Source organism: Thunnus maccoyii, chromosome 17, assembly GCF_910596095.1.
Source record: "Thunnus maccoyii chromosome 17, fThuMac1.1, whole genome shotgun sequence".
NCBI lineage: Eukaryota > Metazoa > Chordata > Actinopteri > Scombriformes > Scombridae > Thunnus > Thunnus maccoyii.
In genome coordinates this window covers 6,376,944-6,393,656 of record NC_056549.1, presented here as the reverse complement: position 1 = coordinate 6,393,656, position 16,713 = coordinate 6,376,944, and the positions used below count along the sequence as shown (strand labels likewise).

At 39.6% G+C, this 16,713-nt stretch overlaps 1 protein-coding gene across 2 annotated transcripts in view; it reads left to right on the top strand.

The window, feature by feature from the left end:
• vta1 (vesicle (multivesicular body) trafficking 1) overlaps positions 1-16,713 on the top strand; it is a 77,711-nt gene that overhangs the window by 11,657 nt on the left and 49,341 nt on the right. For both annotated transcript variants that reach the window (XM_042389613.1, XM_042389612.1), the window contains exon 2: positions 9,660-9,754. In XM_042389613.1, coding sequence (XP_042245547.1) covers positions 9,660-9,754 — 95 coding nt within the window. The remainder of the gene's footprint in view (positions 1-9,659; positions 9,755-16,713) is intronic.

Genomic DNA, 16,713 nt, shown 5'->3' with positions numbered 1-16,713 from the left:
AACTACAGAGGCCAGCTGTTTTTAGGAAACTACTGACTGAGCCTTTTTTAAAAATGAAACTATATATTTGTGAGCTGTTTTTTTTTTTTTTTTTTTTTTTTTTTTTTTTAAAGACTTTTGTCTTCAGAGGGAACCAGTGAGCTCGGAGCTGCAGGGTAGAGAAGTCAACTCTACTCAGACAGAGATGTCTTGAATGTTCCGTACAGCTTTATTTAGACATGACAGGACGTTTACAGAAAGCAGTGAGTTAAAAATGCTCTGATGAAGAGGAAGAAGACAGTCTTAACGAACGAGCGTCGCTCTCCATCACTTCTGATACATTTTCACATCAGTTTGATGTTGATCTCAACACCTTAAAATACCCCTCTCTCTCTCTCACACACACAGTGTTTCCTACTTTATTAAACAGGTTTTGTGCAGAAGAGATGATGATATAATGAGATATGAAGTTTGTTATAGTGTTGTTAGAATGTGTTTGACTCTATGCTGCTCTGGTCTACAGCTGCAACTAATGATTATTTTTATTATCTGTTAATCTGTATTATTTTCTTGATTAATTGAGTGATTGTTCAGTGTATAAAATGTCTGAAAATGGTGAAAAAAGCCCATTAACACAAAGATATTTACTGTTTACTGACACAGAAGACTAAAGAAAACAGAAAATATAGATACTACACTTTGAAACCATAGAATTTGGACATTTTTTCTCTTTAAAAATGACTTAAAACAATTAATCAATCATCAAAATAGTTGGCGACTAGTTTTATTTTGATAGACTAATCAAAACCTCCCATCAGATGAACGTTAAAGTAGTGTTTCTGAGTGAATGAAAGAGTTAATTGCTGCTCATTTATTAAGCGAGGAGACATTTAACATTGAAAACAAGTTTATTAAAGTTTATTAAAACCTTCAGCACACGGGTCTGATCGCCGCCGTCCTTTTTTTTTTTTCCCGTCCGACTTTTGATGCATTCTCTCCATCGCTCGGCCTCGAGCCCTACATCAGCAGGTCTATCTAAATTAGCCTGCTAATGCCGGCCAATATTTTACGTCACCTCCACCCCGCAACAGGCCGATCAATAACGGGTTGAGTCAAAGCCATGATTTGTTTAGCTGTAATGAAGCGGCGTAATTCACCAAGCAGCAGCAGCAGCAGCAGCCCCCCCCCCCCCCCCCCCCGGCTGACAGCGTTTGGCTGCGTTACAACCGCCGTTTCACACAGATTGGATCATTGACATTATAAATGTGCTGCGGAGCTCCGGCTGAGCACAGGTACTTTACCTTTATCTCTACACAGAGTCTGTTTACTTTATTTTAATTTATTTTAAATCTATTTGTTTACAAGTCTGAATGCTTGGCACTTTTTTGGACTGTTTCCTCTTTTTTGATCTCATGTGGATGAGACGAATATGAATATTTCTTCCGAGCAATTTGGGATCACTGGGAATAAAGTTGCTCATCCTTGAAAGGCCTCGCATTAAAAAAAGAGACATCAACGAGGGCTGCCGCTAAAGATAATTTTCGATGAATTCGTCTGATTTTCTCGAACTTAACGATGAATCGTTTGAGTCTATAAAATGTCAGGAATCCACAGAGGAAAGAAAAAAGAAGAAAAACGCACAAATTCTCTGATTCCAGCTTCTTAAATGTGAATATTTTCTGGTTTCTTTAGTCATCTATGACAGTAAAGACATCAAGATCATCAACATCAAGACATCGATAATGAAAATAGTTCAGATTTTGAATCTAAAGTGCCAGCTAGAACATGACTGACCGATGCAGCGCTCTGCTCCACAGTTTCTACAGTAAATTACAGGAAACAGCAGAACATATTCTCATGTTTTATTACAGTCATGATGGAGCAGCTGAGGGAGGAGTGAGGTTTTTTTTTTTTTTATCCATCGTGTCAGAGCCAGTTTGTGACCAGCTGTTTCTTGCCACATGAATTTGATTGGAATCATCAGTATTTCCCTCCGATGTTTTATATCGATCATATTAAGACTCTGTACGGGTTTATGCGGATGACTAACGGGGACGTTTTGCGGCGTAATAAAACACTTGTTACAGCTTTCACTGTAGAGAGTCTCCTCCATAATAACGTCCTTGTCATTTATGTGACAGACTACGTTGGCACAGATTCTTCATGACCGACGTCAGATATGCTCGGAGGCTGTGGCGCTCCGCCAGCGCGCTTTACACTGGTGTTAATTCTCCCCCTGCTGAACATATTTTCATATGACAGCTGCCACTATTTCCAGTTGAAGGACCGAATCTAAACACACAGATTTTTTTAAAAGTAGAGTTTAATCTTTTGTTTGCAAAGAAACTCTGACGGGAGGACTAACACTGTCTGAAACAGTTTTAAAACAGAAGTCTCTGCATTTAGCACTTAAACAACACCACTAAATCATTTAGAGCTGCAACAGTGAGTCGATTAATTGATTAGTTGATTGATAGATAACTAACTGCATACTATTTTGATAATTGATTAATTATTTTGGGTCATTTTTTAAAGAAAAAACGCTAGAATCCTCTGGTTCCAGCGTCTGAAATATGAATATTTTCTAGTTTCTTTAGTCCTCTATTACAGTAAACTGAATATATTTGGGTTGTGGACAAAACAAGACATTTGAAGACGTCATCTTGGGCTTTGAGATACGGTGATCATTATTTTTCACCATTTTCTGATGTTTTAAAGACCAAACAACTAGTCGCTTAATCAAGAAAATAATCAACAGATTAATCAAAGATGTTTGGTAATGGTTAGTTGCAACCCTAAAACCATAATTGCCACAGTTTTGAGAAAATTTGTACCCAGAGCTGCAACAATTAGTCGATAAATCAAGCAGTCAATCAACAGAAAAATTTGAAACTATTCTGATCATCAGAATTTTTTTTTTTTTTGCAAATATGCCAAGTTTCAGCCTCTCCATGTGGTGATTCAATGCTTTTCTTTGTTATGACAGTAAACTGTATTCTTGGACTGAAAATAAGACATTTGAGGATGTGACCTGTTCCTACGGGAAATTATAACGGCCATTTTTCACTATTTTCTGAGATGTTATGGAGGAAATGATTAATCGGTTTAGTTGCAGCCCTTTTTGTATCATTACTTTAAACAGCTGGTGAGAAGTTTGGCAGCCTCTGGTGGTCGACGCCTCCCTGATAGTGTTAATGGAGAAGAATATAAACATCTAAAGTGCCTAAAAGCTTTGCACGGCACTGTATATCATTTTTTTTGTGTTTTGACTCGTCTGTGCAATAATTGATTGATCTGACATGCTCAGATGGGTATTATGCAACCCAACGAATCCACTGTCATAATTAATCACCTGTAACATCGGCCAGTTGTAGCTGATGTTCCTGAAAAACCTCCCTTTAATCAGGAACTAAGCAACTTCAGGTTTATGTTTCGGTTTAAAAGCTTGGATCGAGACATGTTTTTCATGGCACTTTTTCCCTGTTTTCAGGGTTTTTTCAGTTGTTTCTGCCCTTTGGTTGAAAATGTCCATATGAGACAGGAAAGCGAGTTTACGGGATGTGTCATCAACAAAATGCTGCGTGTGGTTCAGGCATTTACATCCTTCCTCATCAGCACCAGAGCGCAAAGCCACCTTACTTTTCCTCTTTGTGTGCATTGGCAGCAGCAGCAGCAGCACCAGCGCTCCTCCATCTGAAGCTTATCGTTTTCGAGTGATGAATGATGTAAAATGGAATACGAGGCAGCAAAAACACTGCCAGTAAAAAGCATCTTTTTAGCGTAATTATGCATGACAAGCAGAAGAGAGGTGCAGCAGAATGGAAAGCACCTCTGAAGACCCTGTTATCTGAGAGAATAACAGGCTGAAAGGTTATTAGGGACATTTTCACAGGTCACAAAACACTCGTGAGCTGTTTCCTTTATAGTAAGGGACATAAATCACAGAGGATCAGGAGAAACATTGCAGGCTTGCCACAAGCATTATTCCAAAAAAAAACCAACAATCCCATCACCTTTAAAAAGTGAAATTACTGGGCTTTATGATATAATATGATTTATTTTTGGATTACAGACACAAAATCCAAGGGATAACATTTCCAACATGGTCCCAAAAATCCTGAAATCCACAAACGCATCACCCCAATTTAAATACACAATAATAATAATGTGATCTTTATTGTGTGATTTGGAGCCTGTAGGTTAATTTAAACCCTCCCACACTACTGAAATCCTTCACAGCAGAACGTTACTCTAGCCCTCCATGCTTGTTGCTGCCACGTCCATGATTTGAATTTGTCAGCCAGTTGAGATATTGATACTATGAAGATTATATGAATGTTCCTCTTAAAGATTTATGCGTGTAATATCACGAACGGTAAAATATTGCACATCCCTACCCTGCAGAGCTCAGGGCGAATGTTTTACGAGGAAGGGAACGAGTTCCACATGTTTGTAAGACCTCGAGGACACGCGATAGATTTCGGTGAGAAATGAAGAATAACGTCTAATCGATTAGTTGATCGACAGGAAGTTAATCGGCAACTATTGTGATATTTGAACAATCGTTTTAGTCTTTTTTTTTTTTTTTTTAAAGCAAAATGCCAAACAGATGTGAGGATTGGATGCTTTTATGTGTCATATATATGATAGTAAACAGAATATCTTTGGATTTCAGAGCGTGGATAGGACAAAACAAGACATTTGAAGACGAAAATGGGCATTTTTCATTACTAATCAAGCAAATAACCAGCAAATAATCATTATTTGCAGCCCTAGAATAAACACAAAGCTGTTTTTTTTTTTTACAATGAGAACAAACACAAGGTACCTTTAATGATCAGCAGAGGGCTCAAGCGTCTGAGGAACAGGTCTATAAATCTGAGAGGGCGGGGGGGAAGGGGGGGGGGGCTCTTGGCTCGGTTGTAGTTGCTCAGTTTCTGAGGCCTTACATCCTCTCTGCTGTCAAAGACTTCTGTGTTGCATTTCATTGTCTGAACAACCAAAGTGGATGTTGGGCGTTACAGCACAGAGCGTTTCTTTGTCACTTCCAGGACTCCCTGGCAGTAGAGATATTGTATCCCAGTGGGACGTATCTGGTTAAATAAAGGGTAAATAAAACACTTTGTGACGGACAAACTTGCTTCATAGCTGCTTCGGTAGCTGAAGACTCGCTGCACCGACCGGTTAACAACATGAGTACATGTGTGTCGTACTGGTGTTATTTAGGAAATGTCGAGCGGTACAGGCCCCCACCGATCCGCCCTGTGAAATGGGACATTGTTCTGGTGATGCCCTGCGAGACAGTGACGCTCTGCTGTGACTCAATCGCCAAACATGAGGTCGAAACAGACGGTTCGCCATGCGCAGTGTGCAGAAACAGCAAAATTAGGATGCCTGTCTGGTTAACAGACTCCCCCACATGACAAACCTGAGTGTAAGAGAAGCTGAATATAATTGTTAAAATGAGTTTTTTCTCTTCATGCTGCAGCAGACAGTTGAAGGACACTTCATCAGGATAACTTTGGAAGTTCTGGTTACACTTTTAACCTCTGAAAAGTCAACAGAATCTGACATTTTCTTACATTTGGTAGATTCTAGGGGAAACTGGTAAGCAAGAGATCCCAGCAGATTGTTGCATAAGAGCCAATAAAAATGTGGTGGCAAACTGTCATCGCTTTCTGGCAATGCTCAGGTTCAATATGGCAATTAATATTAATTTGACCATGATTCATAATTCAGACAAGGGCTGCAGTCAATGATTATATTCAAAACCGATATATCTGTTTATTTCTCTGTTCAATAAAAGTTTAAAATTGAGGTTTGCACGAGCGCTGTCTTCTTTTTAAAAATAAGCTTCAGACATTTTTAATTTAGATTTTAATTAGTGTTGTGTGTGTGTATATGGGTATTTATGTATGCATGCTGTTTGTCTTTATTTTCAACTGTTCTATCACTCTGTAAAGCACTTTAAATAGCTTTAAATAGCTTTTGTATGATATTTTGCTTTACAAATCAACTTGAAACTTGAAAATAAACTTTATAAAATATCAGAAAATAGTAATAAGAGTCCAAAGTGACATCTTCAAAGGTCTTTTTGTCCGACCAACTGTCCAAAACCCAAAGATATTCAAATTACAGAGATAGAAAACAGAGAAAAGCAGATAATCCTCACATTTTTTTTCTTAAAATATGACTCAAAACAATTAATCGATCATCAAATCAGTTGCAAACAAATTTTCTTTCCATCGGCTTATCGATTAACCCGCTAATAGTTGCAGCTTTGGATCAATCGCTGTCATCTGCTGAGCTGTGATCCCGACACATCTCATCTTTTGATCAGTATACTTCCTGTCTTCCAATATGTATTATAATATATGTATTACTGGAATATGGAAGTGCATCACATTCACCAATGAAAAAAAAAATAGAGGCCTTATCTCATAATTACAAGAAAATTCTCACAATTATGAGATCTTTTCTTGTAATCCGATGTTTTTTTCTTCTGGTGAACGCAGTGCACTTCCGTACTGGGAGACACATGTTTTTGTAAAATCGTGTTATCTTGTCTGATGTATGCAGGATGGGCCAGATGTTGACACACCACAGAAACAAAAACGAACTAGACAACACATTAACAATCACTTCTCTCCATACATCATGTTAAGCAACTCGTCTGGCGTCGGCAGAAGAGCAGGTCCTCTATAAAAAAAAAAAAAAAAGCTGTGAGAGATGTGTTGACCCGCTGTCCTGTGTAGACCGCAGGTTCAGCGGAGAGTCCGGCCGTTGATGCTTTTGGCTCGTCTCACGTAGCGCCGCTCCGGTCCGTGTAACAAATAGTGTTGAGGTAATCTAATCTGTCTCCATGTCAACTGATAATCCTCCCAGCATCCTCACTGACTGTTTGTCTCACTTCAGACCGCTACACTGCAGCGCTAACTTTTGCTTTTTGGCACACACACACACACACAAACAGTCACATACACACACACACACTTGTTTGTCTGTAGTGTGTATTTGACTGGCACTAGATTTTCCTCAGCTGAGTATATTTATCTTGTGATTCTCCTGTGCTTACTCAAAATCTGTGTGTGTGTGTGTGTTTATGTGTGTGTGTGTGTGTGTGTGTGTGTGTGTGTGTGTGTGTTTATGTGTGTGTGTGTGTGTGTGTGTGTGTGTGTGTGTGTGTGTGTGTGAGGCTCAGGACTGTGAAAGCCTGTTGGTTCCACCTGGCTGACTTAGTAGCTTTTATTCAACCGTAAGGAACATTTGATCATTTATGCTGATGGAAAGAGAAGCTGTGTGTGTGTGTGTGTGTGTGTGTGTGTGTGTGTGTGTGTGTGTGTGTGTGTGTGTGTGTGTGTGTGTGTGTGTGTGTGTGTGTGTATGTATGCTGCATGTATGATATTGATAGTAAAATATTTTACTGTAGAGCTGCAGTGATTAATCGATTAATTTCCAGCTATTTTCATAATTGATTAATTGTTTTGGGTTATTTTTTAAGAAGAAAATATTCACATTTTCATATATCAGATTCATATATCTTTGGGTTGTGGACTGTTGGTCGGGTCAAAACAAGACAGTTCAGGTTGCATCTTGATCAACATTTTTCACCATTTCCTGACATTTTATAGACTGAATAACTAATTGATTAATCGCAAAAAATAATCAACAGATTAATTAATAATAAAATAATCCTTTGTTGTAGCCCTATTCTACTGTGCAGCTCTTTTCTATCTGTAATAGATCTTTCTCACGTGGTTGCACAGCTTAATGCGAGACTAGACAAAACACTTCTCAGGACCTTCATTGACATATAATTTGATCTCTAACCCCAGAAGGCTTCAAATGAACCGCTTCATTAAAAAAAAGTGTTGTCTACCTGGTCTGAATGGTCACTTGCCCGTTGTCATGGGGACGGACAAGACATAATGAATCATTTCTTAAAGAGCCTTGCTACTCGATCCAAGGGAGGGGTCTAATTACTGGTGAGAGATGGAAACACTCGTCGTGTCTTACTTTAAAAAAGACTCCTCCACAGATTTAGCACTGCACTCCTATAATGTTGTTGGACTCTCAATGGATAGAAAAAAACAAATCGATGCAGCAGATCCAGAGATGTCGTCCTCTTTTATTCCACACATTCTTCTTCCTTGTCAGAACACGGTGCAGGCTGCAGAGGTCTGGTAACCTCACTTCTTCTTCTTCTTCTTCTTCTTCTTCTTCTTCTTCTTCTTCTTCTTCTTCAAACTCCACACTCCCAGATTTTTTTTTTTACCTTTCAAACTTCCTCAAAAGTCCTCAGCCCCAACCGGTGCTGACTCAAGTGACATCATCAGCTCCCTTAGGAGACACAAAAGGTGTTATACTACTTTTGTCCCATATAACACCTGGAAACACACTCTGATGTAGAAAATTGGTGGATTTCCCCTTTAACTCAGAGAGAAACAGAAAAAAAGTCAAATTTCGGAAGCTGCAAACAGAAAATAAACAATGTAAATTGGTTATCAATAGATAAGACAAGACCAATTTACTTATTTTCTTAGCAACAAGCTTTATACTACTATGTTCCTCAGAGCAAATTCAGGAAAAAAGGCTGTTTTCAACACCTGGAATCACATGCTGATGTGGGAAATTGATGGAGTTATCCTCTAAGTAATGTTCGCCTGGCTCCGTCTCATCCACTCTGTGACCAAACATCAACCAGAGTTGCCACACCACAGCAAGTTATTGTTACCTTGTTTATCTACAGCAGCGAGAGAGAACTCAAAAAAGACTGCACGTGATTGGACAAAAATGGCTTCATTTCTATGTCAATATTGTCATTTCAGCACATCGTCAAGCATTTAACTCATTGACAATATACTATATATATATTTTTTTCGCCCAGCTCTATCAAACAGCCCTTTGAAGAGCTGAGGACGAGACTTTTAAAAAATGTCCTCATTGTGTGTCTAAAACTCAAATGTGAGCTTGTAAAGGTGCATTACACACTTTATATAACCAGCAACATGAACAGTAGAACATGCACTACAAATGTGTCTACTATAATTACTCCATAACGGATTTTTTTTAACCTATTGAACTTTTTGCAATACTTTAATTATACTTTATAAATACGAGAATGTCCATAATAACTGTAATAACACTTCCAGGTAAACCAGGTGTATGTACTATGTCATGACTGGGTTTAGGCTGCAGAAAGTTGGTAGTATTTGTAAAATGTTTGCTAATAAAACCAGACAGTCAGTCAGTTGTCCCTGCAGGTCCTCTGCTGGTGCTCAGGTCATCCGCCTGCAAGATTTAAGGTGTTATCATGCGAAGAGAAGAATCTAACCACAGAACTAATTGACAGATGAGGGATTGTGGGAGTTGGAGTTCTGACAGAGAATCTTCTCTGAGCGATCAGACCTGTCCTGACTCAGGTGGACATCTTTTTGACCTTCCTCCCGGCCCGGTGTGCTTTCGAGTTCACATCAGCTGCAGAGGAAAAGAAAACATCAGCGGCTCGTCAGGAAGCCGCCGTTGTGAAAAATTCATCCCGACTTTTCTCTAACGAGTCTTCCACATGACTCGGGCTGACCTTTTGAACAATGCTGTGGAGGGATGGAGTTTACTGTGCAGTAAAAAAAGATGTTTTAATTCTGTCCACCTTTCATCTCTGCTCCTCGTCTCTGCTGCAGGTCGTCTCTACGCGATGCAGACAGGAATGAAGCTGGACAGTAAAACACCAGAGTGCAGAAAGTTCCTGGTCAAACTCATGGACCAGCTGGAGACGGTAAGTTTGACCTACAGCACTTCAGTACGTTTTTTTTCCCCTGTGTGGATTCCCACGGTGCCCAGGAGGCCTGAGGAGAAAATCCTCTATCACAGTACACATCATTTCTCCATAACAGTGTTATACAGAATATCATTATACTGATACTAGGAAACGGTTACCATGGAGTTGCTCAAATGTCCTTTTTTCTGAGAATAAAATGTCTTAAAAGTTTAGATTTGAAAGTGGATTTTTAACAGCACAGCATCCATATTATAGCAGGTCTGGAGCTTTTGATCTTATCTCATGATCAAATAACCAGATGGGGTTGTTTGTTTCTGACTGATCCAGTGTATTAAAGACCTGACAAACAAAGCCATTTCATCACGTTGATACATAAATCCTATAAACTCAATATTTGCATAAATGAGCCCTGCTTATTCGGTTTGCAACGTTGCCATTAATGGCCTAAAGTAACATGAGATCCTAAAGGGAAAAGATACCAAATCTACCATATACCAAAGGGCCTGGGTACAGTAAATGTTGGTATCAGTTGGTGTAAATGATGATGAAACTGAGGTACGGAAATGTCAAAGATATGTTTAAAAAATAAGATAATCGTCACTATTTTATATTTTGTCCACAAAAGAGTAGTGACGAGTTTATTTTTCAGCTGTAAACGTCCTGTCCAGCACATTTACGGGTCGCAATAAACCTAATATCCAAAAAAACCAACCAAAACATCAAAACCAACAAAAAACTGAGCATAAATATCAAATATCAATATCGGTATTGGGAATGCAAGTTTATTTATGTAGCAGCTTTCAACAATAAGGACGTTCAAAGTGCTTTACATAAAACATAAAAGACATTAAGATGAGATGTACACAAGACATTATAAAAAGACACATTTAAATAGAATATCAGAGTTAAAAAATAGATGGAAAGTAAATACAAACCTAATTATAAAAAAACAGAAAAAACAGGAGAATAAATGTTACAGTAATGTGAGAATTTGAAGCTTTTATATGTTGTACATGATAGTAAACTGAATATCTTTAGTTTTTGATCAAACAAAAACAAAACATTTGAAGACGTCACCTTGGGTTCTATGAAATTATGTATATAATTATATGTATAATTAATGTTTCACTGTTTTCTGACATGATATGGGAAGTATGACTAATCGAGAAAATAATAGGCAGATATGCAGCTATGGTTCAGTGCAAGATATGGATAAATAATCCCAAATATACTTTAAAAAGACAGCAGTAAACAGAAAAGAGGTCGGGCTGTGATACACTTCACTGTTAAGTTCACTCTCAGCGTATGTGAGCCGGAGGCTTCAAGTTTCCACATCACACTTGTGTAAGTTGCATACTGGACCATGATTGGCTCCAAACAAGCCGTGATGTCACTGGTAGCTGGTAGCTACACGTGTTAGACTGACATTTAAGGTGAGCTCCGAGAACCTTTCCTCCTTCAGCGGATGAAAACAAACATCATTCTGCACAGAGAAGAGAACAACATCCAACTGAAGGAACAAGAGGAAAAAACATGTTTTTGACTTGAGGAGGACTTTTCCTTTTTATATTTTGATTTTAACACCTCGATACGTGTGTAATCTTATGTGAGTACTGCCGGCTGGGGCTGAGAGAACTTGTTACGGTATTAATAATGAGTCTGATGAACTGTGCAGCTCCTCAACAGTTTGAAAGGAGGTGAAAATAAATATGAAGAGAAGTCTGGGAAAGAAAACTTGCTGAGGTGTTCTTGTTCTGTTGTACATTCATTTATACACATTAGACCGAGTGTCAGGTGACATAACAGAAAACGCTACATGAAGAATGACGCCCCGCTGTAGAGGCACGCGGCTCAGCTGACAGCCTTATTACTCCTATCAGCATACATCACCAGGAAGTGACCACAAGCTTGGTTTATAAAATGGAAAACGCTGCAGAGAAGCTGCAACACGCAGGACTCAAATATCACCTTTACTGCAGCAGTACACGGATGAATGGCTCTATTCTTATAAAACACACTGCAGAGCTGTGATGCTGCGGTAATGAATACACACACACACATTAAAAGGCTTGACATTTGTTTGGTGTTGTTCGACAGTAGCTGGTTTGAGGTTTCCTTCCTCAGAGATGTGAACTACAGGAGAGCTACCATCACCTCAGAGGGGATCAGTTTCTCTGAAAGTGTGTAGTACACCCCCTACAGTTTGGATATAAAACAGAGCAGGATGATGACTTGAAAAGCATCTTATTTAATGCAAAAAAAAAGCATCAACCAAGGTGGAGACTTTTGCAGGTTTTAGATAAAATGAACATTCTGCTGCATGGCAATTTCCAACCCTGCTGCACAGAGATAAGAAATAAAGTCATAATAGAGAGACCCTTTTATAAAAAAATAACTTAACAGTCTTTCAGGTGTCAGATTCAAATCTGTGTCTCTCTCACATCAGCACACACACTGTAATCACTGATCTAAAAATCTGTTAGTCGGTAATCCTTCTGTACAATTAGACTTTTTTCTGTCAAAGTGTATATGTTAGTTTGGGATCTTAGCATTTCAAGGCAGCTGCATCGAAACGATTACTTTCTCAACAGAAAATTAATCAGCAACTATTTTGATAATCAAATAATCATTTTTGGCATTTTAAGCAAATGCCAAGTGCCTTTTTTTTTAAGCAGAAATCCCAAAGATTTGCTACTTCCATTGTCTCAGATGTGAAGATTTGATGCTTTTTTGGGCCATACATGATAGTAAACGTGAATATCTTTGGGTTTTAAACTGCTGGTCGGACAAACTAAGACCTTTTTAAGACATGATGTTGGACTGGGAGTGAATTATAAAGAGTATTTTTCACTACTGTCTGACTTTTTATAGATAAAACCCAGTGTTTCCCCTATAATTGTACAGGCCTGGAGGGCCACCGGGTCAACGAGAGGCCCCATTGAGCCAAAAGAATCTTATCTTTAATGCCAAATATCCCTTCATTTGGAAATCAATAATCATTGTGTTTGGGAGCCTCTGTGTGGCACTATTCTGAAAGGTGAGTCAACCTCTGTGTCGTTGATGTGAGTGCCTCGTCTCTAGGGTTTTTTTCGGTGCGTACCACCGGGCCTGAAAAAAATTCTACTGAAACCATTAATCAAGATAACAATGGGTAGATTGGTAATGAAACTAGCTATCAGAGCCTTATACTGAATCACTTTTTCATAGATGAGCAGTTGTTTGACAACATCAACAGATATTATATTGAAACATAAAATTTGTTTCACAGTCCAAATTGTCAGAAAAAATGCCCTAACACTGCTGGTAAAGAGAGCAGATCTGTATTTTCCTAAAATGAAATGGAAGTTCTGAACAATTACCAACACAGTATATTCATTTTCTGTACTTGCAGTGTTTACAATTACAGGCAAAATTAGATTGTACTGCCAACTGCTGTATGGCAGCGTCAGCTCATTATACATCACATTTTTTCCCCCCATATCCTGCCATGTTACAGTATTCAGAAGCTTTACTGATAGCAGCCCGGCCTAATACAGTGTAAAAACTAGAACTGAAATGAAAATTAATTATCTAAGAGCTTATTTAAAAGCTAAATAAACAGACACCGGCATAGAATGTTAAAGCTATATTCTTATCTGTATAATAAAGTGTAAAAATAATAAAAAATAATTCACTTTAATCAGGTTTGACACGGTCAGAAGCTCTGGAACAAGAGAGTAAGTGGACCTTGATTTGCAGCAGCTGCTGCTCGGTCGAGACCGAGACTGTGAAGCATATTTTAATCTCATGTGAAAAAACGTTTTACAGGTTAAAACCTCACATACATGTTCATGTAAGATATTTCACATGTTCACAGGTGAGACTTATGTATATGTGACACATGTAATGTCACACATGAGACCGTGTTTTATTTGTGATAAATTCACATGGATAGGAATGCTTGTTGGACATTTAAAATATATAAAAGTCACATAATCCCGTCACATATAGTTTTCCAACACGTCACTTGTGAAAACATGAATACACATGTTTTTTTTCATCTTTTAAATGTATGTATTACATCAACAAATATCACTGCGTGCAATAAGACAGGTTCAGTTTGTCTGCCTTTGTTCACCAACCTCACAATTCCGGTTTTTCTTGTTAAAGCTTGAAGTCACAGAGCTCTGACGAGGTTTCTGCTTTCATTTGACACAAATTTACGCGAAGGAGGCTACTCTCTGGATTGTCAACGGGGGCCGAACTAATTAGATTTTACAGAGTTGTTATGACGGGGGAGGGCAGGAGATGAGATAAGAGGAGGTGAATGGGCTCGGAGCATCTCAACGGGGGTCAAACAAATGAGCCTTTAATCATGAGACTGAGAGGAACAGAAGGAGAGAAGACAGAGAGTGTCTTGACTACCGCAAGTCACAACTTTTAAAGTCATTTTGATGCTGTGATGCCATATTCCCAACTGGCAAATAGTGTGTGAAATTATATCTTTTGTTTCTACTCGCACAGCAATTTCTGAGCATGTACGGTCTTAAGATTTGTAGCACTGAGAGAATAAATGTCCCCATGTTCAGACCGAGGGGTTTAACAAATCAGATATAAAGCGGCGAGGAGAGGAGTTAAGAGGAGAAAAGAGGAGGTGAATGAGAGCAGGTCGGGGTCTTTATGGAGGGGAGGAGGAGGTGGGAAGTCCCGCAGAGAGGCAGGAATCGCTTTTATTGATCGCTCAGAGCCAATTAAAGGCAGCAGTGGACGGAGATGAAAACATGGGAACACACACACTCACTCACAGCTGCCCCCTTGAGCCAGCTTTTACAGAAGCTCCAGGGATCGTCATTACTGTCACACATTCAGGATGCTTCTCCCAACGGGACACACATCCGTTGCTTTGATGTGTGTGTTCTTGTTATAGGTGTTACTGGTGTTTGTATTTGCGTAAATGTCTTTATGTTTGTGTGCTTGAGTGTATTTCTGTGTGTTATAATTTGTTTCCCTCCAGAAGTATATTATTTTTCAAAGCAAAACATATCTCATTTTTCTTGATATATTCTTCCTTTCTGCTACAGTGGACTTTACACTTAAAAAGGTTTGGTTTCTGCCTGCCGCAGATATACCAATATTAGCATATACATATGTTGGCCTGTTAGTCAGAAGAACCCACTTAAGAAAAATGCCAAAGATATGATAAATGATATCTCCATTAATTAGTTTGTCTTACTAAGATTTTTAGTTTTTTTAAAATTTAAAGGATCCTTATAAAAAAAAAAAAAAATCACACAGAGGTTCTAAAATGTTGGGTGGCAGGTCCAGCGCTTCAGTGAGGAACGTTCTAAAATGTTGGATGACAGCTCCAGCGTGTCAGTGAGGAACGTCCTAAAATGTTGGATGACAGCTCCAGCGTGTCAGTGAGGAACGTTCTAAAATGTTGGGTGGCAGGTCCAGCGCTTCAGTGAGGAACGTTCTGAAATCTTGGGTGACAGCTCCAGCATGTCAGTGAGGAACGTTCTAAAACGTTGGGTGACAGGTCCAGCGCTTCAATGAGGAAAGTTCTAAAATGTTGGGTGGCAAGTCCAGCGCTTCAGTGAGGAACGTTCTGAAATCTTGGGTGACAGCTCCAGCATGTCAGTGAGGAACGTTCTAAAATGTTGGATGACAGTTCCAGCATGTCAGTGAGGAACGTTCTAAAATCTTGGGTGACAGCTCCAGTATGTCAGTGAGGAACGTTATTAAATGTTGGATGACAGCTCCAGTATGTCAGTGAGGAACGTTATTAAATGTTGGATGACAGGTCCAGCATGTCAGTGAGGAACGTTCTAAAATGTTGGGTGACAGCTCCAGCGCATCAGTGAGGAACGTTCTAAAATGTTGGGTGGCAGGTCCAGCGCTTCAGTGAGGAACGTTCTAAAATGTCAGGTGACAGGTCCAGCGCTTCAGTGAGGAACGTTCTAAAACGTTGGGTGGCAGGTCCAGCGCTTCAGTGAGGAACGTTCTAAAATGTTGGGTGGCAGGTCCAGCGCTTCAGTGAGGAACGTTCTGAAATCTTGGGTGACAGCTCCAGCATGTCAGTGAGGAACGTTCTAAAATGTTGGATGACAGCTCCAGCATGTCAGTGAGGAACGTTCTAAAATCTTGGGTGACAGCTCCAGTATGTCAGTGAGGAACGTTATTAAATGTTGGATGACAGGTCCAGCATGTCAGTGAGGAACGTTCTAAAATGTTGGGTGACAGCTCCAGCGCATCAGTGAGGAACGTTCTAAAATGTTGGGTGGCAGGTCCAGCGCTTCAGTGAGGAACGTTCTAAAATGTCAGGTGACAGGTCCAGCGCTTCAGTGAGGAACGTTCTAAAACGTTGGGTGGCAGGTCCAGCGCTTCAGTGAGGAACGTTCTAAAATGTTGGGTGACAGGTCCAGCGCTTCAGTGAGGAACGTTCTGAAATCTTGGGTGACAGCTCCAGCATGTCAGTGAGGAACGTTCTAAAATGTTGGATGACAGCTCCAGCATGTCAGTGAGGAACGTTCTAAAATCTTGGGTGACAGCTCCAGTATGTCAGTGAGGAACGTTATTAAATGTTGGATGACAGCTCCAGCATGTCAGTGAGGAACATTATTAAATGTTGGATGACAGGTCCAGCATGTTAGTGAGGAACGTTCTAAAATGTTGGGTGACAGCTCCAGCGCATCAGTGAGGAACGTTCTAAAATGTTGGATGACAGGTCCAGCGCTTCAGTGAGGAACGTTCTAAAATGTTGGGTGGCAGGTCCAGCGCTTCAGTGAGGAACGTTCTAAAATGTCAGGTGACAGGTCCAGCGCTTCAGTGAGGAACGTTCTAAAACGTTGGGTGGCAGGTCCAGCGCTTCAGTGAGGAACGTTCTAAAATGTTGGGTGACAGTTCCAGCATGTCAGTGAGGAACGTTCTAAAATGTTGGGTGACAGTTCCAGCGTGTCAGTGAGGAATGTTCTAAA